We start from the raw sequence: 24,936 nt of genomic DNA, 5'->3' as shown, positions 1-24,936 counted from the left end.
GCGATCCTCTTTGAAATGCGGAGTTTTAGTGCTGGAGTTCTCCGCGCAGATGCCCTCGGAACCCCTCATGGCCTTCGGGAGGAAATATGAACACACATCCTACACAAGGTTGCGATTCAGAACCATTGCTCTTCATGCGGCGGTAGATACAATATAACACGATGGCGACACTTAACGGGAAGGTAATTGCCATTACCGGTGCGGCGTCCGGGATTGGACGTGCCACCGCGAGGGAATGCGCAGCGCGAGGAGCATCGCTCTCTCTATGCGACATCAACGACGAAGAACTCCATAAAGTCGTCAAGGAGCTAACGGCAAACTACGGCAGCGTCGTCATTGGTCACCGAGTCGATGTGTCCAGTTCAGACAGCGTGGACGCATGGATTGGCGAAACCATGAGATATTTCGGCAGGTTGGACGGAGCAGCCAACGTTGCTGGTGTCGAGCACAATGTGGGAGGCAAAGTGTTTGCAAATATCACCGACATTACCAACGACCACTGGCACTTCATCCTGGGCATCAACTTGACTGGGCTCTTCTATTGTCTTCGAGCTCAACTCCGGGTGATGGAAAAGGGGGCCGCAATCATGAATGTTGCGAGCATGGCGGGATTGATGGGACGACCTGGCATTGCCGCCTATAGCACGAGCAAACACGGCGTCATAGGCCTTACCAGGACGGCGGCCAAGGAAGTCGGTGGCAGAGGCATCCGCGTCAATGCCCTTGCACCGTAGGTGTTTTGAGCATCTCCGGTTGACCAGGAGCGACTAATGTTTTAATAGTGGCCCCGTGGATACTCCCATGATGGACAGAATTGTGGCTGATGGCGGACAGAATATACCTGTCACGCAGACGTACAAGACTATACCATTGCAACGACTCGGTACGTCTGAAGATATGGCCAAAACGATTTGCTTTGCTCTCAGCGATGATGCAAGTTACACCACTGGAGCAATATTTTCGGTAGACGGCGGCGTGGTTTGTTGAGAGGACTTCAGAATGGAAGTTGCTGGACCATTGGACTTTGTTCTCATCCATAGCTCGCCCCACAGTCACAGTCACGATACCGATGAATGTGATGCGAAGTTCTTGATCACGATCTGCCTGTTATTCGTGGTTGATGTGTACTGCTCCAACAGGAGGCCTTCAAAGATGTTTCATGATTCCAATGGCGCAAATTCCTGCTTGATGCTGTCCTGCTAGCGAACTACACTGTAGAGGACCCTTCTGTCGAGCGGAGCAACCAGGGAGTGATATGCACCACCGTAGCAGTAGTACAGCACGGTCTCAGACCCAGGCCTCAAGGGCGTGGCTTGCCGTCATGTCGAGCACCACTCTGGTACAACACACGATGCATGCTTGAACGGTCCAGGTATGTTTACAAGTCTGCACGTTGAGATGCGACACATCATGAGGTGAAGAAAGACCGTGTCTAGCATACCTAGGTTGTTACCGAGCAGTCAGCTAAACGTTCGGCAATTCCGTGGTTGTGGTGTTTCATTATCCGAGGCTATCTAACCAAGGTCTCACCCCGTGGAGACCACCGCTTCCCACAACAGTAGCCGGCGCTTTCACTTGCAGCCATCATTACACTGAACATTCGACCAGAATGCTCTCTCGACCTGGTTGCTGTGAGTTGGGGCGCACGTGATACTGATTCGTGACCTCTTTCTACTTTGAAGTCCTTGCCAGTTTCATCAAATCGCCTCTGGAGTTCGACTTGTTGCGCGATGGCTTCCAACAAGCCGGCGTCTGCTGCAGCTGCAGAAGGCCCAACCTCAACGGCGGCAGAACGCCTGTCACAAGTTGCCGGGCATGTTGCCGGAAGTCAGGACGAGTCAGGCAACACAGGGCGGAAAGGGCGTCGTTCAAAGACCTCAAAAGCTGCTGGCCCACCAGCCGATTATTCAGATGTGCTGGGGAATCTGCAGAAGCTACGTACCATTGCACATACGCCCGATCTCAACAACAGAGGATATATCAGGCAGAAACGAGACGGGAAACTATGGGTCCGGGAACGGTTTGACCAGCTTCTGGACGAGGACTCGTTCAAGGAAATCGGCAGTGCCACCGGGTTCGTCGAGTGGAAGCAGACTGGTCCGAGGGACGAGGAACCAGTGTCATTTACGCCGACCAACAACCTCCAAGGTGGGTGGCGATCCTAGATATCTCTCAGCGGTCTTTGGCAATGAACTCGCCCACTGCCCATCTGGGAAGAACTATAACCGAGCATACACTGACGTGATTGAATCTCCAGGGTTTGGGCTATTGGGAGGCCGGAAAATCATCTTGACTGCTGACGACTACTCAATTCGAGCTGGACATGCCGATGGGGCCATTTCGGAAAAGACAGTAAGTTATGACTTCGCAGCACCATGATGCTTGGAAAATTTCCGCAGCCCTTGTTCTGTCTACCTTGGCCACTGGCGGACTGTAAGCATCATGGGGTCAGGCTGACATGCATCCACCTCAAGGTATACACGGAGAAGCTTGCCGTGGCCTTAAAACTGCCCATCATCAAGCTCACTGACGGATCTTCCGGAGGTGGCTCTGTCACCAGCATCAAGAAAATGGGGTGGTCATATGTCCCCGGCGTGCCGGGCTTCATTGAAGCCATCAAAGGCCTCAACATGGGCATTCCCAACCTGGCGGCGGTCCTCGGCCCAGCAGTAAGTTTTCGACGTCAACTCACTTGCCGTAATACGATGGGCTAACTGACTCGCAGATCGGTATCGGTGCAGCTCGTGCCGTGTCTTGTCATTTCTCAGTGATGGCGGGCGATATAGGAAGTCTGTTCAACGCCGGGCCGCAAGTGGTAGAACTGGCGACCTTTGAAGAAGGACTGAGCCTACGCGACCTCGGCGGTCCTGGCATTCATTGCACCAACGGTACAATCGACAACCTGGCAGCCAACGAAGCAGAGTGCTTCGAGCAGATCAGAACAGTGCTCTCGTACCTGCCAGATTGTGGGCAGTCGAAGCTCCCGCCCGTCATTGACAGCAGCGACCCGATCTCCAGAGTCAACGAGGAGCTAAGAACAATCATCCCTCGGAAGAAGACGCGCATGTATGACGCCAAGGCCATTATCCGGATCGTCTGTGACGCCGGCTCGTGGTTCGAGATTGGCGCTCTCTGGGGACGGACGGCCATCGTCGGACTCGCCAGACTCGGCGGACGCCCTGTGGGCATTATTTCTCTGAACTGTGAAGTCAACGCGGGCGCCATCGACAGTGCGGGAGCCCAAAAGATCACCCGTCATCTGAAATTGTGCGATGTCATGAATCTCCCAATCATCCAGTTTGTCGATGTGCCTGGCTATGCTATTGGAACTGTGGCTGAGAAAACAGGTATGCTCGCCGAGTACTTTCTCTATCTCCTTTTGCACTTTTGGGCGGCTGTCTAACTAACTACCCTGCTCAAAACAGCAACCATGCGTTGGGGCGTCGAGCTTGCAAAGGCATATCTGTCGACGACGGTTCCGCTATTCAACGTCCTGACTCGTCGTGTGTACGGCGTTGCCGGCGGCGTGATGGTTGCGTGTCGCGATCCTATGATGCGCGTGGCCTGGCCCAGTGGCGAATGGGGCAGTCTGCCGCTCGATGGCGGCATCGAGGTTGGCCACAGGTGGCAGCTGAAGCAGGCCGAGGCCGAGGGTAAGAAACAGGAGCTGTACAACCAGCTTGAGGATGAGTATCGCCGCTTGATGAACCCCATCCGCACGGCCAATTCGTTCGGCGTCGAGGAGATCATCGACCCGGCCCATACCCGGAGGGTTGTTGCCGAGTGGACAATCCATGTGTACGTTTGAAGCCACCATCCACCCTCCACCCTCTCTTCTTACTGCCATTGGGACACGGATGTACTGACATAACATCCGGGTTTACCCAATCTTTAGTTATTCCAATGTGCTGCCACAACGCATCCTCGACCGAGCCGCAGGGCGGATCCATCCCACGTTTGCTTAGGTCCAGCACAAATTGTTGTTGAGGCAGATGCTGGCGGCTGCTACTATAGCATTTCTGCAGCCCTACCGGTCTCGACCAGTGCGGTAATGGTCCAGTTCAAAAAGCCTACTCCAATTGAAAAAGGAGTGCCAGGCGCCTTTCAACCTGGGTTATTCTTCGGAACACCGAGCTACAAGTGCAAGAATATAGGCTATATACGCCCCAGCTAGAAGAGTGGACGTACCTCAATCCTCCTGCCATATTCTCCTTCCCTTTGGATTTTCTTCGCCTTTTCTTTCTCGTTTGCCTTCTTTCCGGTGCCTTCCTGCTATTGCCTCCTCAGCCGGCAAGAAGCAAACGGCATAGTTGTTCGAAACGCCGAACAGAAGACATCCGCAGCACGCACTTAGTCACATGCGCTACCATGAAGGCCGCCTCTTGGTTTATTTCTGTCTAGTGGACGTGCTCCGCTGAGCAGCCGTACATACGCCGGGGGCATGACCATCACTCTGACACTTATCCAGGTCCGAGACCAACTCCCCAATCAATCAATCTTGGATGATCCGGGCCAGTGTTTGACATTGTGCTGGCGGGGGCCGAGGATTCTTGAAGGCCCGGCCGACGCAAACCATAATCAAGCCGAACTTTTTACCTTCTTCATGTGACTCTGGGGCTGGCAGCCGGACATTTCCTCCTCGAATCAGCAGCTGGGCATGCAGAGAGCAGGCAGGCTCATTGAATTCGAATTCTGTGCTCTCAAAAGGGCATTCTATTCGCGCACAGTTCGAGGCTCTTTCTTGTCGTTCAGGTTGCCGACATGAGGGTCCAGAGCGGCGCCCAGACCATGCGCGACTTTCTGCCAGTGCAGTGATCGACGGATTGCGGAGACGAGACAGTAAGTGTCATTACCCCGGACTGGACTAGGAGTAGAAGCGACAGGAGTTCTGACACATGAGGTGGTGTGTGGTGCTTTTTCCTCCTGAAACGTATCAAGGAACAAGACGCTTTGAAGGTGGGACAGGGACATGAACTTTGCATAAGATATGTTTCCACTGAATAGGATACTTTTTGTGCCATTTCTGACGGAGAGGAGAAGAGAATAAAAGAGACGTGTTCTAGATGCCACTGCAGATGTCAGCAGTAATTAGGCTTTCTCAGCGGGTGCCAGTGGCTTTGCGCGGCATTTTTGACGTGCCACCCTGCAGGGGCTAGTTCTACCGCAACGTCAATCACTGATGAACGCTGGAAAGTTGCCGGAATGAAGGTTTGACTTATGTATAACATAGTACGTTGTAGACGTGGAGAGGGAGTCTGGCACTACACTGGCGGATAAACATGGAGAAACTGGCACATGCCACACAACCAGCGCGGAGGGACGATTCGAAAGCATCACAGTACCTACCAGGCACTTACTACGCATAACACGAGGCTGCGTCCATGCTCGATCTCAAGACAGATGGCCATACTCCCATCCATTCGAACGCTACTGTAAATTGATAGATATCTGCGAGGTAGGCTTTTTCGTCGGCCGCCAAAAGATAGTCTTTGCAAGTAAGTACTGCAAAATCAGCCGCGTCAGCTCACGTTACTGTGTTGCACTGCTACTGCTTGACACATGAGGACCTTCTGCAGCAATAGTAGGCACTCGCCGACCACTCGACAGATACCTCAACCCGATCGATGCCAGACGCCAAAAAAAAACGGTTATGTCTTTGAACTCTCTGGCATGCGCTCATGACGCGAGGATGTCATCAAGGGTACGATATTCGTCCAATGTTCTCACTTCCGCCTGCTGCAATTTGATACGGACAAATTCCTCCCGAGAGTTGCGTTCCTCCAAGCTCAATAACTCGATCCGCTCCTCGATGGAGGTGAATTTCCCAAAATATTCGGAGTCGATGAAGCGCCAGTAAATGTCGTCGAAGGCAAAGCTCGAAGTGGCTGCTAGACAGAACCAAAAGGTTCCATTTTGCATCGATCGTGCCATTTCATCAGACAGACGTTGAGATTCGGAGAGTCTTCCACCCCGAATCTCCTCATCTTCGGTCTCTTTCAAGGCCCGCAAAAAAGTCTCGTGTCGAGGGAGATATTGAGCCAAAAAACTGTCCAGACTATCTTCCCAGTCATCTGGATGGGCCAAAAGAAGCCACCATGGCGAACAGTATGTAAACTCGGCAGGAGCAGCATAGGAAAATTCCCAATCAATCACGCAACGGAGGCTCATTTTTTCATCCACAATTACGTTCGAGGGACGGAGGTCATCGCAGATCAATCGGAAAGGGCCCTTGTTGTGAACTTTGGAAAAACTCTTTGCAATCCTCAGGAATAAGTATCGCGCGACGTATTTCCTTTGACAGTCGGCCTCACTTTCAACTGCGTCGTTGCGCTGTGTTCGAAGATGAGTTAGGTGATTCTTGGCTAATGCCGTGAAATAGTCGGTAGCTGTTGCAAATGTGTCTGCCGGTAGGTCCGCGGGAGGGAAGTTGGCAAGAGAAACCAATTGGTTCGCATTTAGAGTCATTGGTCGTTTTGTGACGCACCAATGGCCTAACCGGTCCCGAGACAACCCGCCTATGCTAGGGAACTCGCATTGGGACAGCTGAATCAATATCCTAGACATGATCTGGTAGGCCTGCGTCAATGTTTGGGGGTCGATGTTCGGATCCAGTATCTCGACTTTTCCCGACTCTCTAGGGACTTTGAGATAGTCGGACAGCAACTTTCCTTCAACGAGCTCCATGACCATGCAGGGACCCCAGGAAGAATCGGAGATTCTGATCAACCGTGGTGTAGGAATTGATGTATGCTTCGAGACATACTTCATGACGATTACCTCGTCGATGACCTTTTCCTTGCGAAATGCAACTTTGCCCAGAATTGGAAACCGAAAGATTGTATTGAGCTTTTCTTTTATTCTCACTTCATAACAACGATTGAATGCGCCTTGCGAGTGAAACGAGGTGCTAGCCGTTAATCCATACTGTGCTGCCAGCTCGTCTGCGTACTGTGCTATGTGGGAATCCAGCTGTCTCCCCCAGACAATGCACATAGTATCGACTTTTCTGCAAGCCTCGCCATCATGATACATTGGTTGAAATGGAAAAAAGCCGTCAACTGAATAGGGGCGTTCGGTCAAGTGTGTAAGAGTCAAAAATTATGGGTTGTCAAGTAGATCGCTTCGGTGGGACTGATCATAATGTAAACCTGTTGGCAAGGGACCGAAAGTAGCTTTGATACAGCATGGAATCTGCCAAGCATCTCCCGTATTGTTTCGTATCTGAACATTAAAATTGGCAGGGCTCTCAAGAAGGAGTTTCAGGAAGTCCTCCAAGTTCAAGAGATCCGTGTCAACCTTAGTCCGCAAGAGAAGGAAAATATGGCTCGCATGACGAACCTCAGTCACGGTAGGCGCTCAAAGAATATCTAGGCCAGCAAGGGGTTAATGATAGGTATGGTCTATTGTTGTCGGAATGCTGCTCAAAACGGTCGCTGCCAGGGCGAAGTCCTTGAAGGAAATCAAATTGGGGGTACCTTAGTCCAAGTTAGAGAATCTCCTTGATTGCGTAAGTCAACCCACAGTCTGACAGAGCTTTTTATTAAACGCATTGAACTCCCATTGAACTCCAACTTTCGCAACCACGCGGATCTATTGCTGCAGGACGCTTTGTCAGAACTGAATTCATTACATGTTTTATCCTGGTTCATTAGCTGTCTTCTGGAAGGATCTCTGGATGAGCAATTGCACCTGTAGTTGCAAGAATCTCCGCCTCACATCGTCGAAGCTGTTAACGAGAGCATCTCATCTCGGAGGTGTCTCTTCAATCTCATCCAACTGCAACACGATTCTTGCAGGGTGACATTGACCGGGAAACGAGATGGGGGACGCAATCGTAGTGCTAACTAAGACGGCATTTTAGATACAGCTTCCGGCGCACTGCAGTCCAGGGAGATCATGATGCTGATGATGATGGCTCCATAGTGTCGATCCCTGGCTCTGGAAGAGTGTCAGCATTGACCTTTTCTGGATTTGGTCGCTCGCATACACGATAACAGCTACTAGTGGTACACGCTCGGTGTTGTTGTGCGGAAACTTGAATGTCAAAACAAACGGGGCCGACTGCTCCCAACTGCATCATGATATGCACTGGCACTGCAGACAGCTGAGGGCCGAGCGCGCCCCCATGTCCCGCCCTGCTTGCCATGCCCTGTCAGCATACGCGCGCACGTCTCAAGTCGCTTGTTTTTAGTGTTCGATTTTCGACAGCAAGCGCAGGGAATCCTCGTCAGGCCATATTAGAAAATGCGGGTTTCGATCTCAGCCTGTCTTCTCCTGGCAGTGACAGGCGACTTTCGGTCCAGCAGCAGCCAGTCAGACTCAGCCAGTCTGCGGCGAAGTGACACGACCTCGATCACGCAACGTAGCCATGTACAATGTTGTACTGTAGCGATCCCGGCAGAATAAGGTAGTTCTACCAGTGTGAGACACTAGTCGCACGGAGAGGCAAGGCTTCCCCTGCTCAACAGTGATAAACGGACAGAAGCAGAAGCTTCGGATATCTGAAACAGGTTGTTGATGGAAGTTCAACGGGAGACGTTCCCGGTCTGTTGACAATCGATCAAGTCATGCATGAACAGAACCATCACCATCTCACCCTACTACTGCATCTCTCAATGATCAGAATGACTGTTGAACCCCCCGTTCGATTGGAAAGTCGATCGGAGTCACCTCTTCGGATGATGGCGGAACCCCATCTTGTTTATTTTGTTTGATTGTGTAGAGCACTGGACTGTTTGAGAAGGCAGCCTGCAGCTACAGTACTACCTACTAGTACTCACTGTCAGCAGCAGCAGCAGCAGCAGCATTCGTGAGCCAACTTGCATTTAGGTACCTGTACAGTAGCAACGGCAGCACGTGGATAGGTCGTAAATGGTGTAGAGTACACGGGACCTCAGCCTTCCGTGATGAGGGTGCTGCGAACGCGCTGGGTCCTCTGCGACCAACAGAATGTCGATCGATACACAATATCGGTGGCCCCTGAGGAAGACGAAGAAGACACTTACCGCTCGGGTTGGGAGTGGTCTGGTCCATGTCAACATCGTATCCGAGAGCTAGGGCCAGCCTACCTCCATCATGATTGCATTGAAGCCGACAGAGAGGCTTGTCCCTGGCAGCCTGAAGCCCAAACCAGAATCTAGTGATTTTCTTTCGGAAAGCTAGATGCAAGGGGTCCGAATTCAGATTTGATCTGTGCAGTAATAGGGTCGAGTAGTACAAAGTGGGCCACTACGGACAAGGCCGAGAAGTCTCGCAAGCTGAGTTGTGGGTCCGTCTGGGGCAGTCTTTCAGCTGTGTCCCTCAACATCCACGGCAGGGACCCTTCATATTACGCTTTAGTCCTTTTGCAAGGCCTACCCTAGCCCTCTGGCGACGCCTTGGCCGGCAATGGGTTGAATGACACAGCCGTGGGGCGTCGGCTAGCCTTGTCCACGAGCACTTTTGTGGGCAGTACCTCGCTCGCTTTGAGACGGCTACTAGAAGGTTCAGTTTCCAGAGGGAAAACAGGCAGGGTCCATGCTGCTGGCACCCGGTCGCCGTAGCTTCAAGCTTGGGGGACATGGAGGCCGGCGGTGGACCTGGAGAGTTAAAATGATAACAGTAAAGGCAAACATGGCATGGGGCCGTGCCGAATCAGCTCAATCTACATAAATCCGCCCAGATTCTCTCAACTGCATATCATTATTGCCATTGCCTGGACGTTCCTCGAAATGAGAAGACGCCAGCCACTGAGCATAAGAATTTATTTCCTCCATCAAAGGCAAACCCCCAAGCATGACAGCCGTACCGGTCATCGTGGAGCCTACTGCACCCAACACATTACCAACGGCACGGCCGCAGTCGAGACCAGGTCTGCAGACGAGATACTCGCACCTCTTGTACCTCTCTGAAGCAGAACGACATGCCTACCAAGCCAGCATGGAGCGCAGTTCTCCAATCCATTCTCTGCGGTCCGTCCGATCCGAAGGTTCTTCGCTTTCTGCCTCCTCCAAGTCATCCGCAACGACCACTGCCACGTCCATTCTGTGCATGGGCTTCCAGACCGTGTCTCGCTTCGTTGATGACCACTACCCGCTCATAACCACAATCCACCCAGAGACAGTACCGGCGTCAGTGCCGAAAAACCACAGTGCTCTTTGGTGCGCTCGGCAAATGGCGCAGATGCACAATACCATCATTCGAGCCTTGAACGCTTCTTGGAACCATGCCGTGTATGTCCAGCCTAATACACAAGAAGCCAGCGATTTTCTCCTCTTCAACCGACAGCTCTGCAAAACTCTTGACCAACATCATCGAGTCGAGGACCATTATCTATTCCCGCAGATCCACAAACTGCAAGGCCGACCTGGAGCCGTGGAGGAAAACTCAAAAGGCCATGAATCCTTTACCGAGGGTCTGGCCATTTTCCAGAATTACCTCGCCATAACCAAGCCGTCCGAATATCGTGGCCCTACCTTTCGCCACATTCTCGAGTCGTTCGCTCCGGATCTCATCCAGCACTTGCATGACGAGATCGCTACCATAGTCAGTCTGTATGTGCTCGATTCTCGTGCCCTTATGAAGATCTGGAAACGTGCCGAGCGTCTAGCTACCAAGGACCTAGACCTATATGATGATGCGCCCTGGTTCCTGGGCTGCCAGGACAGGACTTTTACCATCGATGGCGTCAAGGGGGACTTTCCGGGAGGTCCCTGGATCATCGAGGCCCTTGTTCGAAAATGGCATTTCAGAAAACATGCCGGCGCTTGGAAGTTCTGTCCTAGCGACCTCTCCGGGCGAAGGCGACAACTGGCCGTCGCTTGAAGACGTGTTGCAATGATGTCATGAGATTTATGAGCCTCTGATGTTGGTATTGATTATAGCGTTTTAGCAATATCTTTCTTTTGTGAGCGAGGCAAGCGGTCGCATTGGGGTTATTCGGTTCTCGTCCGGTATGTATTATCAATTCCGAGTCTAGATTTATCATCTCAAGGTGCGATTTCCTTCTTCTTGAGCAGTTCGGGAAAAAGCCCGAGCAACTCCCTGAGATGGCTGATTTGATATTTGCACGCTTTCACTGGAGGATCGGGGACTCCCGGTTCGACCAGGTGCACCGTGTTAGCCCATCCTCGAGCATACGCCGCTTGACAGTTCGAGTAAGCATCGTCCACATAATATATAGCAGTGTCTTGTGTGGCCCCGGCTTCTCGTTCGGCCTTCGCGTACATCTCTGGATGTGGCTTGGGAACCAGTCGCTCCGCCGAGTAGTCGCAGTAAGTGATGCCCTCGAAAAGGTCCTCAATTTCCAACAGTTTGACCACACGCCGGCCATGCGTGATGTGAGCATTGGTCAGCAACCACATCTTGACCTTGGACTTGTCAAACGTTTCCAATATTTGTCGGATCTCCGGATCCGGCGAGAGAAGTTCGTCCAGGGGCAATGCATCGTCCACTTTGCGGTTGAAATCCATTGCGTCGATCTTGTGATGCCGCACCAGCCCTTCTATGGCCAGGCCATAATCCTTGTGATACTGTTGGCTGAGGCGCTCCGCGTCTTCGGCACTGAGGTCGAGATGCTTAACGAAGTACTCATTTATCAACCTCTCCATGTAGTCGTGGACATTCCGGCTTTTGGCGTAAAGACAATTGTCAATGTCGAAGAAGAAAACGGCTCGCTTGTCCGGGGACAAGCTCTCCACGGAGCCCATTGACGAGAAGGAACAGGTCAGTCGGATGGCCGCACTTCGGAAAGCGACAGGTCCGTCGATTAACGTCAACCACTGGCAGCGATCGTATCTATGCGAGCAGTTCCCAATGCTTTGAACGATACGGGATACAGCCGCCTTATTATATAGCCTGGACATTGATGACTCGACGACATCATTTATGGAGCAAATGGTGCCAGCGACGTCAAAGATGGATCCGCGTCCCGACAAAAACAATGGACGGTCACGTGAAAGCAATCACGTGCGGAAGCTCTTGGCGTAGACGCAGCGCGCCAGTCGCTGCCGGACCCAGAAATTTCCCGGATCGCGACCTGCGCTGTCAGTGCCTCAAATTGAAATGAAATTGAGTTGATCTCCTTTCTCTCAATGCATCTCTTTGCTTGATCCTGTTCATTGCCCCGGACGCCGGCATCCTCATACTCACGCATCACAATTGACGGCTGTCTTTCTACCTGTTCACTTCATGTGCCATTAGTCTCGCCATGTTGTTGTGCAGGTAATTCGAGCCTCACCTAATTCCGCGCAGCTCAGCGCGACCCTTCAGAAATGGCTGCTTCTGCTGCTCCTTTGCTGAACGGCACTGTGCCCCCAGCTGTGCAGCCTGTGGACAATAAAGCTTTGGAGTATGAGAAGATTCTTAGGTTACGCGACGAGGTGTTTTCGGGGACGCATGCCCGACTCACAGTGCCCGCCCATGCCCTTCGAGTCTCTTCTTCTCAAACACCTTTGGCTGCGTCCCAGTCTCGCGCCAACGTACCCCCTCCGTTCCCTTCCAGTGCTTCGCCAAATCGTGTTGGGGCTGCACAGTCGAGACGTGAAGAAGACTCTACACAAACGCAGGCTAGAGCAGGGGGTCCTTTAGCTGCTTCTTCCAGCCAACCTGCCAGTAATGTTTCTGAGTTTGACCCTGTCCTTTTGACAAAATCAGATGATTTAGTTCGGGCTGAGATCCAGCTGAAGCGCCAGAGACTTGAGAAGGCTCTAAGAGACCAGTTTGATCAAAAGAGATCAGACGCTCGCAAGAAGCCTGCGCCTTCAGAGGCCAAGCCCGATTTCGACCTTCCGGCCATGCTTTCCAAAGTTCTGGACGCTGCCAAATCTCCTTCATCAAAAGAGGATGCGGACGCCAGCGACTCGTTTGACGCAAATTCTTTCTACTCTAGCAGGGCTCCAGACTCTACACCTGAAAATGGGCCGCAGAGTCCTTCTGCAGAAGAGGGCGAAGAGGGTGAAGCTTACGAGCCTCCTGGGCCAGCGCTTGTGAGTGCGGTCATGGGCTCACCGTTACCGCAAGCAACTGAGGTCCAGGCTACTACTAACAATGCCAACTTTGCATCCAATGCCGCAACGTCCGCGAAGCCTTCCACCCTCGCCCAACCTGCAAACATCGACCCGGATGAAGATGAGGGAGAAGAAGGGGAGTACTCTCCTCCAGAAGCAATGGCACAATACCCCACACCGAAGATTGACCCTTATCAAGGTGTGCAAGACAGTAGAGATCCACGCTCCCGGCCTCTGCGCAGATACTCGGAACTGGATGACGGTTTGAGGAGGCCCGGCTCACCTTCAGAGGCCAACATGCGGATTGTAAGGAACCAAATCAACTCTCCCATTGCCCCAGTACCGTCCCGTGCTTCTCCTCTGGCTGTAGCTAAGGGTGCCCCTCTTTTACAGAATGGCCGTCAACCACGTTCACCGCGGACCGGCCGGCAGGGATCTCCCCCAAGTCCTGATGACCAGCAACCACTGCACCCGAAAAAGAGGAGGAAGCTCGAAAAGCGTAACGAGAAAAAGGCCCGACGAAATGGCAAAGTTTCGCCCGATGCTTTCCTCAAAGAAGAACAAGTGTCGCCTCCACCATTCCACGACGTACAGCCGCTTGGGTCTGGGAGATTGCGACCTTTGGGAGGCGCCGAGCAGCCGATCACACTCGAGGACGAGCCAATGCAAGATGCCCGGTACCTGCCTCCTGGAGAACGGTATGTGGACTCTCCTTCTCGGCCACTTCCGCGGCAGGTGGAACAACTGATGCCACTCAGCGAGTCTCGAGCAGTCTCACGAGCCGGCATGAGGTCCGTTAGAGATGAGCCAGACCTGCGCCGAGTGGCTAGCATGCATAACCTGCGACTTGAGGGCGCTCAGGGATATGCTGATCCATACTACGAAACTCCTACACGTGCAAGAGCGACCTCCTACGCCAGGGTCGGGAGCCCCGCCATCAGAGAACCATCATCGTCGCGACTTGTCCCTTACGAATATGATCAGTCTCCTCGCGAAGTACGGATCATACGTACGCCGGCGCCTGTGTACCGTGAGATGTATGACGATGGAGAGCCTTCGTACCGCTACGCCACCGAGCCTATGCCGCCACCACCACCAGTGGAGAGAATTGTGATCGATCAGTATGGCAGAAGATTCCGCGAAATCATCCAAGAGAGACCGTCCGTGCCTCCTCGGGCGATCCCAGTTCCAAGGACAGAGACAGACCCTACCTACGAACATTACCGCCCAGCGCGAGCAGGATCTGTCTTTGTAGAGGCTGCGCCAGAGCGAACTTATCCCGCCGATATGCCTCCGCCGCCTGTCAGCTACCGTCGTCCTGCAGAATTTTCTCGCAGCTCGGTTGCTCCTGGGTCTGCCGCGCGGGAATATCTTGATCCAACTCCACTACCAAGGAGCTCTAGTGTTCAGGTAGTGGATCGAGCGCCACTCTCTACGATGTACCCAGACGAGCGATCTGACTTCCGTGAGCCTATGCGAATGGGCAGTGTAAGACCGCCTGCAGTACGATACGAGGAAGCTCAGCCGATGGAGATGATAACACGGGCGCAGAGTGTTCGCCCAACTGGTCGGCCTGTTGTTCGTGAAAGAAGCGTGTTGATGGAGAGCAGAGGAGGTCCGAGTCACAGATATCTGCCCCCCGAGCAAGCCAGATATCGAGTAGTTGAACGTGAGGAAAGATACTTGGCTGGCCCAGACAGAGACATGGAGCCTATGCTCGACCCGATGGAGGATGACCGCCGAGTTATGGAGAGATACTGAGCTCACACTCTTACTTTCTTCTTGTGATGCGGTGTTGACGATGCCGGGCGGGAGAGCGAAATCACCAGCAGCAAAGCGAGCGGGCCAATATCTGCGAATGTGTGTGTATTGTGTACATAAAGTGCCGCTGCTCTATCGGGTAGCTGCTTAATCTTGATAGGACAACCCATGACCGGCCTCGTTCTGCTGCGAGTGAGCTGCTGGATGTTGCAAACCAATCTCAGGACATTGTTTCCTCGATTCTAAAACACAGGCTGAAAGTACATCGGCCTCCTTAGCATTCCCCTTTCAAGATTGATAGAGTTGAAGGAAAACCAGCCTGCCGTGTCTGATTGGGCTAGTGCTCCTGTTAAGCGCTGCCATCTCACAACACACCAGGCATTTCACCACTAGATTCTGGCGAATGAACATGAGCACCCTGCAGTTGATGGCCCTCAGTCCAGGATCTGGCTCCGGCGCTTACGGAGAGCTTTCCAGCTAGTCGAACCGAATGCTTTGCAACATAGGAACATCAGGCTCATCTCGCTGAGCTGGCACCACACACCGTCAACAAGCGCCGAACACATGTAAGAAGAAAAAGTCGAGGCTCCGCCATGGGTCCCTGTAACCACAGCACAACCTCAAGCGACAGCGCGGGAAGCGCATTCGTAGAGGTGATTCCATCAGCTCACAAGGTGTGTTTCATGTTTCCGACCCTCCAGCTACCTGTAGTTGGATGTGTTCAATGTAAGTGTCCGGTTGCTGCTGCCGTTTCCCAGTCGTCGCTTCCTGCTTTGGTTCATATACTACGACGAGAGCTTGAACCACACTTTGGCCTCTCTCCCTTTCTGTTATACATGTGGACGTCGACATCGATAAGGGCTCTTGGAAACACATGAGTGTGGCGAGACTTGCGGAACAGCTGTTGGAGGCTCTGTTGCCACCATGAAGGCCAAATCCGTTCCAGAAGACTCGCTTCAGCCAACATGCACCTTCGTTCTATTCGACTGTCTGTCGTCAAAACCGGAGGATGAGGACAAGCGGGCATCTGCAGCGCCTGGTAAGGGATGAGGGGAGACCCTATTTGTGGGCAGTACCACTAACATCACCAAGGTGTCGAGCGAGAGATGCGGATCATGTATCAACAACCACATCTGGTCCCTCCCATGAAGCTCACTGTCTTCGATAACCTTCCACCAACGCCTACCCTTCCTCCTCCTTCCAGAATATCGCGATGGGTGTCGCAGGGGAAGGACTCTTTGAGATCTAGTTTATCAATGGGGAGACATGTCCCCTCGAGACCAGTCATATCCAGTCCTCGGCCGCCGGCAGACGAACAGCTACCTTTTCGCAGGATGAGGCAGGAATTCCGCCCCTTGGAACTCAGCATATACATGGCGGACAACCGATTGTCGGATCTTCCTGAGTTTGACAGACTGAGTTTTACTGATCTGGGAGAGATCAAACCGCCTCCCCGGGCGGTGGTGCGAACCAAGTCCGAGGAGCTCCTTTCCAACAAGTTGTCGATGATGCCAACTCGCGTCAAACCAGCGTCCATGATCGAACAGCGGCAACGGTCTCGATCTCAAACACGGCCTGATACCACATCCACGGTCATATCAACGTCTCGACCGCCGTCCGAATACGATGCTTTGCATTCCCATCCGGTGTCGTGGGCATCGCTCCCCGGCCTCCCACCGACTGCTCACATTCCCGGACGCTCCGAACCCTCGGTTGCCATCTTGACACCGATGGAGGAAGAGTTCAGCCCACCGATCACATCGGTGACTGTTGGCGGCCTTGTGCTCGAGTTCCCCAAAGTGGTCGACCAGCCGGGCATATCACCGATGCAATCGGCGGTGGGCTCTCCCTACACGCACGCGCCGGCCCCGATTGTAGCATCGGGACCAAGCAGAGAACTTTCTAAGCCTACGGAAACAGAAGATACGGCCAACTTTTTCCATCCTGACTACCAGACGCAACAGCGGATTTCACATTGGCTCTCCCACCGTCAATCCTCGTCGATTAGTACCACCAAGACAGCCTCCACCGCAGCTCCTTCATTTTCCGAGCGTCGTCGAAAGCGGGCTCAGTTCTATCAGCTCTCGGCTGCACCTCCCAAACCACTGAGCTTGTGCGCTGCGCATCACCAACGAACCTTGACGGGGTCCACCATGGCCAGCACTCTCGAGACGGATGCCTTGACTTTTGAGATCCAGAGTCAGACGGATGTCAGTGTAGCTACCCCTACTGAGTCCCAAATTCGCAATGGCACTGCTCGAAGTGTCTCCAACGGACTCAAACCAATCGTGAGTGGCGTACCGTATGTGCCACCCGATTATGCAGACATTCTCAAACAAACCGACGAGGTTCATATCAAAGAAATTGGAGGACCGCTGAGAAGCCCTGGTGTTGGTGTTGCCTTTTGAGACCAGAAACTGGCTGACAATACATGGAGTATTGTTTCTCTTTTTTGCATGTGATACCCATCGAAGTGTTTTGGTGTTTTGTTTTGGTTGCCCTCTGCGAGGGGTGCTTTGCCCTAGAGGGAGATTGCATATGTAAAACAAGAAAGCTATGGGAGAGCTGGAGCGACATTGGGGTCTACATTCGTTCATTTGGTTGATTAGCACAACCGCCTGTGCCCTGGGTTAGGGGTTTATGGCAGACACCCAGTTCGCATTTATGCTGGAGCTTTCTAGCGGACATTCCTTGAGACTGAGCTGGAACGGGTAGAGCTGTATGTACAGAATCCGAGTAGTCTAATCGAACACCGACATATGTACGGTAACTATGGCAGCAGCTGGTGTCAGAATGAAACTCACGTCAAATTCCTCTGGTGCAGAATGGTGGCACTGCAGTGTGCAGAACCTGGATCTACAATTAAATTCACTTTTCGTTAAAACAGCAACATCCTCGACTCCGATCGTACCTACCTAAGGTACCTTACTAGTAGGTAGGTAGATACTGTACATACCTTACAGCGAACAAGGCAGGTGCTACTCGCTGTCTGACGGTGTTCAAGTTGCAACTGCTCCGAGTCTTACGGTTTGCCTGCGCTTGAAGCACCTGCGTCAGTGCATGTTCCGACCTGATTCTATCCTCAGCTTCACCAAACGTCCAGATGGCTTCTTTGTTAAGTTTCATCTCCGTCTTGGACTCCTAGTGCTTTCCAATGACTGTCCAGCGCCTGCCCCTAACAGGCGAAGGCAATGCAAGTGGGAGCCACAAGGCAACGCTCTCGTTGCTGGCAACAGTTCGGCTACTGCCCGGTTAATCCGGTGATGGGTCCTCTCTGAGCCCGCCAACCATCATCAGTCTTATGACTGTCCTCTTATGACTCGCTCTTCCATCATGTCCTTGCTCCATCACCACTGGTAGCTCCAACTCACGTTGTCAGTGGAAGAGTGGTCCGAAACCCGGACGAGGCCAGAGCACAGTGGAGGAGCGGGAGAAAGATACATGCTTTCACAACCACAACCGGACCATACGATACTTGTCTGGGGTCCTAAATCCCCCTCTCGGTTCCCTCCGGATCTCTGAATTTGGGCCAAGATTCCACTCCGGCGACCGGGCTGTCAGAAACCAGGGAGGGAACTGGTGGTGGCTGTTCATCTCTCCACGGGGCTCCATATCGCTCCATCCAGGAATCCTGGAGTGTTAATTGCTAAGCCGGTGGTGCTCGTGGTCGTGAGCGGGTCACCGAATCAAGATGTGGCATGGTCGATAAGCTGAACCAGGCATCTGGGCCCAGGACGAATCGTGCATGTCCTAACTTGTAGCACATTCAATCATACAACTTCGGTTCATGAAAACCAACGACACCCTTTGAAATCGAAGGATCCTAAAGTCTCACTTTTGATGTCGAGGTCCGATGGCATCTCTGCATTCAACCGGTGATGGTTTGTCTTTGAAGAAGCCCTCTTTACGCTCACACCGACGATCACGGGTAAGTTTATAGTATCAAGTCTCCAACATTCGGCCTCCTGTCCCTGGTAGCTTGGATGTTGACAAGTCATCGTGATCTTCTAGGTCTGCCACCAAGCGAATAGCGAAAAATATCTTCATTGCCAGCAGCTCCGATTCCGCTCTCGGCCAGCAAGGTTCGCAACTCCGGTCCAGTGGGTGTCCGGACCACGTTCGATGCGGCTGTCGCGATGCCGTGCTGATAATATTGCAGGAAGTATTCGCAGGCAGAGACTCTCACAATCAACGACACCTATGCTTCACCCGATTACGAACCACGAGCCGATCCGCTCTTGGATATTCTGGAAGCAGGCACACCTGTCGTTCAGCACCAGGATTCCGGCAAGAATGGGCCAGACAATGAATCCAGGCCAACGCTCATCCGAACAAGCAATGACCTGGATGTCGACTTCGACCTTTTCGAGGCCTCCTGCTCCGATGCCGCGCTACGGTTAACAAATTCCTGCCTCTCCATGGTCACCAACCTGGATCTGGCTTTGCGAGACTATCTCCTGGATCAATTCTGGAACTACTTCAATGCTTGCATACCCGTTGTGCATAAGTCAGCTTTTCTTGCTAGCTTCCAAGAAAGATGTGATGACTTTTACTCGCCAGAATTGCATCTTGCAGTCCTTGCGATGGGTCTTCAAAGAGCGGATCACGGGCGGGAAGATGTTCAGTCGCTGTTGCTTCCTAACCGGGACACTACACTGCATAAGGAGTTGAGACTGGCAATGAACAACCTGCCACCACGGCAGACGAGAAATATTACACATGCACAATCTGCTATTCTTCTTGGACTGCTCGAATGGGAACGTGGGCTAGGCCATACCGCAAGACTCTGGCTAGGTGAGATGGTTCCCCCATTGTTTCCGATATTCCACCGGTTGAGGTATTTATGATGGACGCAGACGCGGCTTTCGCAATCATTACGGATCTCCAAGATTGCCATCCAGATTTCAAGACACAACTTTCAGACGATGCACATATTGTGCACCGCATCGTCGTGCGTGCGGCCAGCCTAATCCACGGGTAATTGATTCAATCGTTGGACCAGAAGAATGGCATGCTGATTCCTTTTTGTGTGTGAAGTCAGTGGTCTCTGTTCCATCAAAGCCTCCATCCTCCATTCGGTGCTCGGCCCCTGAATCTAGCAACTTCTGGTCGCTTGTCTAGCAATCCCCACTCTTCCATGGTCGCGCAGGACCTGGCTTCGCAGATCTACAATGCGCAACTGGAACTCATGAGCATGGCCAAAGATGGAATGGAGCAACTGCAGTCCCTACCTAGTCTCCCCGCCGGGGACCCTTTCCCTCTACTGAATCAAATGCAGAGCCGGCTAAAAGATTGGTATGATAACCTTCCAGATGGAATGAGCTGGAAAGAACATCAAACACAGACGCCGTCTCTTTCGAGTTTCTTTCTTCTGCAGTAAGTACCAAAAGCACCTCCGACACGCAGATTCTTCGACTGCCAGGAACGAGGATGGATGAACCATCAGTCGTTATAGCGACCAGTCCGGCGAAATCTTCAAAACCCGTGAGTGGCAGTCACTAACACTTGTATACCGTACTACAGTCAGCAATACCACTCCGTGATCCTCCTCCTATACCGCCCTTACACATCTTGCGAGTCGTTGATGAAACTGCAACGCCGAAGGAATAAGACAGATTTGAGGCAGTTATCCAATGCACTTGGCAGCATTTTGCTAACTCAAGCGATGCGATTAACGGACGTGCTCTCGGAGTACCATAGTCAGCATGTCTCCAATACCATTCATTCTCTAGCAGTCCAGCAAGCAGCACTTGCCGCAAGTGTTCTCTTAACCAAGAGAATACGGGCAGCTGGTGGCAACCTTCTGCGTGATTCCATCCACGGCCGGCTCAGTTTCTTACATCGATTCTTCATTGACATCTCGCCCGTCCAAGGGCCAGCTGAACAGATAGCGCACACCATGCGGCCGCTCCTCGACGCCATGACTAGCGACAGTAATACTATCAACAGGGATACTCCTCCGCAAACATGGCAAAATACCTCCTCTCACGCGGGTGAGATGTATCGGCAGAGGTCAGGTATCCCAGAAAGAGCAAATAAAGCTACTTCGCCCGACCACAGTAACTGGTTTTACAACAAAGGCGAAGGAGAGAGCCTCAGTCACGACCCGCTGCCAGGTCAACTTGGCGGTGATTGGGACCCGATAGTACAACGGGACAATGCCACAACCACAGTCGCTGGTGGATTCGACACATACAAGAAGAGGAGCAGTGATATGCCGTCACTAAATCGAGTCACGGCTGGAGCAGATCACATCAACCATCAGGATGAGGGCGCTGCAGTGTTGCAAAGCCCCCCTAGTTCTATCCTCCGAGAGCTCTTCTCTTCTCACAGCCAATCCTTCGACCACGGTCTGAACAAGGGATATTTCGGGAGTACGCCTTCATCGTCTCACGGCAGCTTCGATAGAATTTCAGCCTATGCGAGAGAACGTAGCAACCCGCCCTCAAGACCGGACTCGCGGCTTAACCAGATGTTCCACGTCGGTATGGATGACCTAGACTTGTGCAACCCTACCGTGATGGACACACCAGAAAGCGAGGACGGTGATGGCGCCAGCGTTCCATGGTCTGAGGCATTCAAGACGCTTGTGGCCGTCAATCGGAAACGAGCTGGATCGGAGAAAATGAATGCCAACGAGTTTGGCGACGTCATGGGCTGCGTTTTTAAGCTGTGATCTCGGATATCCTTGGATGCGATAAAAGAGATGTAATACAACTGGGGTGCCCGCCCAAGCAAAATTCATGTCATACTTTGCTCCTCTGTCAGCCAGTGGCATCTCAATGCGGCGGAGGCCTTCGATGGCATATACCAGGTACAGGACTCTTTGAGCCAGATTCAATATTCTGAAAGGATGTCACCAATGTTAAAGCCGCCAGAGTCGTTGGGTGATTCGCCCAGGTCGAACTGAGGTAAGTTGAAGCCAGCGAAAAGGTCAAAATTCGGCGTCCCTTCTACATAAGATTGCCAATACATCTCGTCGAACTCTGGGATTGGTGGTATGGGCAGGAAAGAGGAAAATTGAATATCCTCCCTCGCCTCGGTACTTAGTGTTACCGATCCTCCTTCAGGGTGCGGTTTGTGCCGTAAGGTATGGTGGGAGGCTTCAGAAATAAGCGATTGTCGACGCGAGTGTCGGTGCTTCCCATGGTCAAACTCGTGCCAGTGGGCGGTGGATTGTGTTCCGGCAAGATGCTGTTCCTGGAAAACCGGGTGATTCGAGCCTGCTACCGTTGTCTCCGGTCGCCCATACTGACGATCGCGGACTCCGTTTCCTTCAGAAGCGGACATTTCAACACCTTCCTCCTTATTGGCTTCCCTCAGATATTCGATCGCATCTGCGGCGGTGCCATAGGCCTCTTGCAAGATGAGCAGAAATCGTTGACATTGTTGGATGCCCTCCACAGCAGCGCGCCGGACTGAGGGATTTGGCGCTTTGACATCTAGGAGATGTATCACAACAGCAGCCACCACGCTGCCGACAGCAGAGGTTGACAGGTATGGTATTAGCCCAGCGTCACAGAGGCCTTGGTTGACACGGGTGAGCTCCCAGGCAGCATCCCGAAGTATGCGCTGCGGAATATCGTTTGGCTCTCCGCCGCCCATTCTGTCATCACGCCAAGTTGAGTTGGGCGAGAGAGCTTTGAGGCGGTAAAGGGCGCTGATCGCCACATAATAGCTGACATGGACTGTCGCTTTATGGACAATCAAGCTCCTATGGCCTTCTTGGTTGCAACACTGCTGCTGGGACATTACGTCTTGTTCCTCGTTGGAATGGTCATTGCTGGATCGAGCGCTTGTGTCATGTGCCACGTATCGAAGGTCCGGCGGCAATGCATGGTACCACCTGGCGAAGTTCTGCGCGCACTCTTTGAGCTGAGCGGAAGGGGATGGAAGCGGCCGTCCATCAGGATCATCGCATTCGCCGCTCTCGACTTGCTGGCGACAGTTAAAGATGGTTGCGACAAGATCAGCTATGCACACACAGAGCTTGACGTGTTCAATACACAGCCTGGCTAATGTATCCTGCATTGAATGGTCATCTGGCACAGCCCCTCCTTGAAAACGCGAGACACGATGTGTCTCCTGCGCTGTTGGAGGCGGAGCTACAATCCTTCCGTTGAGCTCGTTGTCCAGTTCATCCACTGTATTGACAACGTCGTCTTCAAAGTCCTGAGGTGTGAGCATATTGACGTTATAGTAGTTTATGCGAGCCGGGCGGCCCAATGCGAGGGCGATCTTATTTTCGCGCACGAAAACCGACCACCACAAACGACGCCGCAGATACTGCTCTCGAGGTTCAAACCGGCCATCGTCCGGGTCCATGTGCAGTCCGATTGAGTACGCAAGGGATACCGCGGTTCCCAGCCAGTACCATGAATCCTTCTTTTCTTTCTTTCCCGGGTACCACGTGCTCAACAAGACCGAGGCTTGCACTGCCGCAAATCTGTCTTGCTCCGCATTACAGTCGAAGAGGACCTGAAGCTTTCCAGTCAGTATGGTTCCCAGTGCTTGAGATATCACCTCTACCGAAGTGATGCTGCGTATGAAGAGGTTGAGTCCTCATCAAGTCGATGGCCTGACCGAATAAGAGAGATTGAGACGGGTGATCGCGGTAACTCACCTTGGCTCGGTTGAAAAATGCACGACGCGCGGCTTGTTTGGACTCGAACCCTTCAGCAACAATGCGCTCCGTCTCGACGAAAGCAACCCCTGAACATAATACAGCATGGAACAGGAGAAAGCTCAGCGGCTGCGCATACTGTCCTGTCTCGCGATCGTCGATTCCATCACCGCCAAGTGGCCCGTTTATTATTGACAATATCTGACTCTTGTCCAGCAGAGGCAGCAGTGGATGGGCAAATTCGAGGTGTCCCACGAGACAATCTCGGATGAAGGGCTGACTAGGAAGTTCAAAGGCATTCTTGTCGTGAAGATAACGGATGTCCGCATCGTCCAAGTCTTCAGGCAGTGGTTTGATGAAGCACGGTAGACTGGAAGGAGTCCTGGCCGCGTGGCTGAGTCGCTCACAGCCGCCGTGCGGGACTTCTATGGACGAATTGCGAGCAATATTGTCCGGCGCTGTTCCTGAAAGGTGCAATTGTGGTGCGGCTCCGTCGGCCACCTGGATCGGAAAGCCTTCGGAATCATGCTCGAGGCGATATTCGTGCGAGCTGTCAGCCCGGTCTGTCTGTGGGATGCTCTTTGCAAAACGAATATCCGGTGCCGGAGACTGAACAATGACACTTTCTGTCCTGGAAGTAGCAGCAGCAGCACTGGAGCTCAGCTGCGCGCTGTTCGACTTTGTGGCTTTGGCAACCCTGTTACAGTCCGATCAGATCGATCTACGTCAGTCCAACAAGTCTAAATTTAGGAGAGAGCCTTGCGGAAGCCGTTTGGTCTGGTCCACGAGATGTGTAAAACGTGGCATCTGCACAATGCAATAGTAAATACGTACTTGTGGCGCCGACTCTTCGGCACAACACACTCCAGCGAATCCAACCGGCAGTTGGTACAGGGGGTCCCACTACGTACCACATCGCAACGGACCTTGCGGGCTCGACAAGAGGCACATGCTCGACCAGCACGCTTTTTTATTTTCCGTTCAGGAATAGTGCTAGTACCTCCATTCTTACCGTCCATAATAATGAGGACGGCGCATCGCGGCGTGGTTGCGACTAACGGCGAACCCCGAATTCTGGATGGTGTGTGCGGCGACTGGCCCAAAACGGCTGTGTATACTTGGTAATGCGCGGTGCAAGTTCCGCAAAGAAAGCCGAGGGTGTGGAACGAGGGCCTCGAAACCAGCTATAACACGAGAAGACGCAATGCTAGAATGTTGGATAACCGCGGCTACCTATATACTATACCAGAAGCCAGGCTTTCTGGAGTCCGTTGTGCCACGTTCCTCCTTGGAGACAGAGCCTTGTGGGTCTGAGTGCATAACCGACAACCGAAAACGATAGTCAGCACACAGCCAAGAAAGACGGACCAGACGTACCCACGCGCGAGGCTGTGGATCTGTATGGATCAATATGGGGCCTTTCGACAAATCGAGACTTCAGAATCAACCCCAGGAAAAAGTGGCTATCCCTCCTCTGGGGCCCCTCGGGGAAGTGAAGGTCCAGCCTACTAGTAAATGTTGTTATGTATCTGACCGCTCCCCCGGGATTTGTGGGTTTGCAGACTA

At 52.7% G+C, this 24,936-nt stretch overlaps 9 protein-coding genes across 9 annotated transcripts; 5 read left to right on the top strand and 4 right to left on the bottom strand.

Moving 5' to 3' along the window:
- Positions 1-161: 161 nt before the first annotated feature.
- Positions 162-987, top strand: HMPREF1120_08738 (oxidoreductase, short chain dehydrogenase/reductase; the record flags this gene model as incomplete). Its single annotated transcript, XM_009163007.1, has 2 exons — positions 162-730; positions 783-987. The coding sequence occupies 2 exons, from the start codon at positions 162-164 to the stop codon at positions 985-987; spliced, it is 774 nt and encodes a 257-aa protein (XP_009161255.1).
- A 335-nt stretch (positions 988-1,322) lies between these two features.
- On the top strand, positions 1,323-6,978 carry HMPREF1120_08737 (propionyl-CoA carboxylase beta chain). Its single transcript, XM_009163006.1, has 6 exons — positions 1,323-2,148; positions 2,258-2,352; positions 2,475-2,669; positions 2,726-3,347; positions 3,426-3,798; positions 3,896-6,978. Exons 1-6 carry the CDS (start codon positions 1,731-1,733, stop codon positions 3,963-3,965), a joined length of 1,773 nt encoding a protein of 590 aa, XP_009161254.1. The 5' UTR covers positions 1,323-1,730; the 3' UTR covers positions 3,966-6,978.
- Positions 5,197-9,183, bottom strand: HMPREF1120_08736 (uncharacterized protein). Its single transcript, XM_009163005.1, has 4 exons — positions 8,824-9,183; positions 7,988-8,769; positions 7,522-7,938; positions 5,197-7,475 (listed from the first exon to the last, which is right to left on the bottom strand). The coding sequence occupies exon 4, from the start codon at positions 7,030-7,032 to the stop codon at positions 5,677-5,679; it is 1,356 nt and encodes a 451-aa protein (XP_009161253.1). The 5' UTR covers positions 7,033-7,475; positions 7,522-7,938; positions 7,988-8,769; positions 8,824-9,183; the 3' UTR covers positions 5,197-5,676.
- Positions 9,184-9,313: 130 nt separating this feature from the next.
- Positions 9,314-11,145, top strand: HMPREF1120_08735 (uncharacterized protein). Its single transcript, XM_009163004.1, has one exon. It carries the CDS (start codon positions 9,775-9,777, stop codon positions 10,801-10,803), a length of 1,029 nt encoding a protein of 342 aa, XP_009161252.1. The 5' UTR covers positions 9,314-9,774; the 3' UTR covers positions 10,804-11,145.
- HMPREF1120_08734 (uncharacterized protein) lies at positions 9,427-11,872 on the bottom strand. The gene has a single exon (XM_009163003.1). The coding sequence runs from the start codon at positions 11,841-11,843 to the stop codon at positions 10,968-10,970; it is 876 nt and encodes a 291-aa protein (XP_009161251.1). The 5' UTR covers positions 11,844-11,872; the 3' UTR covers positions 9,427-10,967.
- A 154-nt stretch (positions 11,873-12,026) lies between these two features.
- On the top strand, positions 12,027-17,561 carry HMPREF1120_08733 (uncharacterized protein). The gene is made up of 3 exons (XM_009163002.1): positions 12,027-13,292; positions 13,380-15,786; positions 15,840-17,561. The coding sequence occupies exons 1-2, from the start codon at positions 12,252-12,254 to the stop codon at positions 14,745-14,747; spliced, it is 2,409 nt and encodes an 802-aa protein (XP_009161250.1). The 5' UTR covers positions 12,027-12,251; the 3' UTR covers positions 14,748-15,786; positions 15,840-17,561.
- Positions 14,840-17,562, bottom strand: HMPREF1120_08732 (uncharacterized protein). The gene has a single exon (XM_009163001.1). It carries the CDS (start codon positions 17,342-17,344, stop codon positions 16,787-16,789), a length of 558 nt encoding a protein of 185 aa, XP_009161249.1. The 5' UTR covers positions 17,345-17,562; the 3' UTR covers positions 14,840-16,786.
- Positions 17,563-18,600: 1,038 nt separating this feature from the next.
- HMPREF1120_08731 (uncharacterized protein) lies at positions 18,601-21,423 on the top strand (the record flags this gene model as incomplete). The annotated part of the gene is made up of 6 exons (XM_009163000.1): positions 18,601-18,675; positions 18,759-18,829; positions 18,907-19,541; positions 19,604-19,724; positions 19,785-20,123; positions 20,271-21,423. 6 exons carry the CDS (start codon positions 18,601-18,603, stop codon positions 21,421-21,423), a joined length of 2,394 nt encoding a protein of 797 aa, XP_009161248.1.
- On the bottom strand, positions 21,247-24,561 carry HMPREF1120_08730 (transcriptional regulatory protein AMDR). The gene is made up of 3 exons (XM_009162999.1): positions 24,205-24,561; positions 23,371-24,067; positions 21,247-23,225 (listed from the first exon to the last, which is right to left on the bottom strand). The coding sequence occupies exons 1-3, from the start codon at positions 24,387-24,389 to the stop codon at positions 21,585-21,587; spliced, it is 2,523 nt and encodes an 840-aa protein (XP_009161247.1). The 5' UTR covers positions 24,390-24,561; the 3' UTR covers positions 21,247-21,584.
- Between the last annotated feature and the right edge of the window lie 375 nt (positions 24,562-24,936).

Source organism: Exophiala dermatitidis, assembly GCF_000230625.1.
Source record: "Exophiala dermatitidis NIH/UT8656 unplaced genomic scaffold supercont1.7, whole genome shotgun sequence".
Lineage (NCBI taxonomy): Eukaryota > Fungi > Ascomycota > Eurotiomycetes > Chaetothyriales > Herpotrichiellaceae > Exophiala > Exophiala dermatitidis.
Note: the sequence above shows the minus strand (reverse complement) of the source record. Positions and strands in the feature narration are given on the sequence as shown.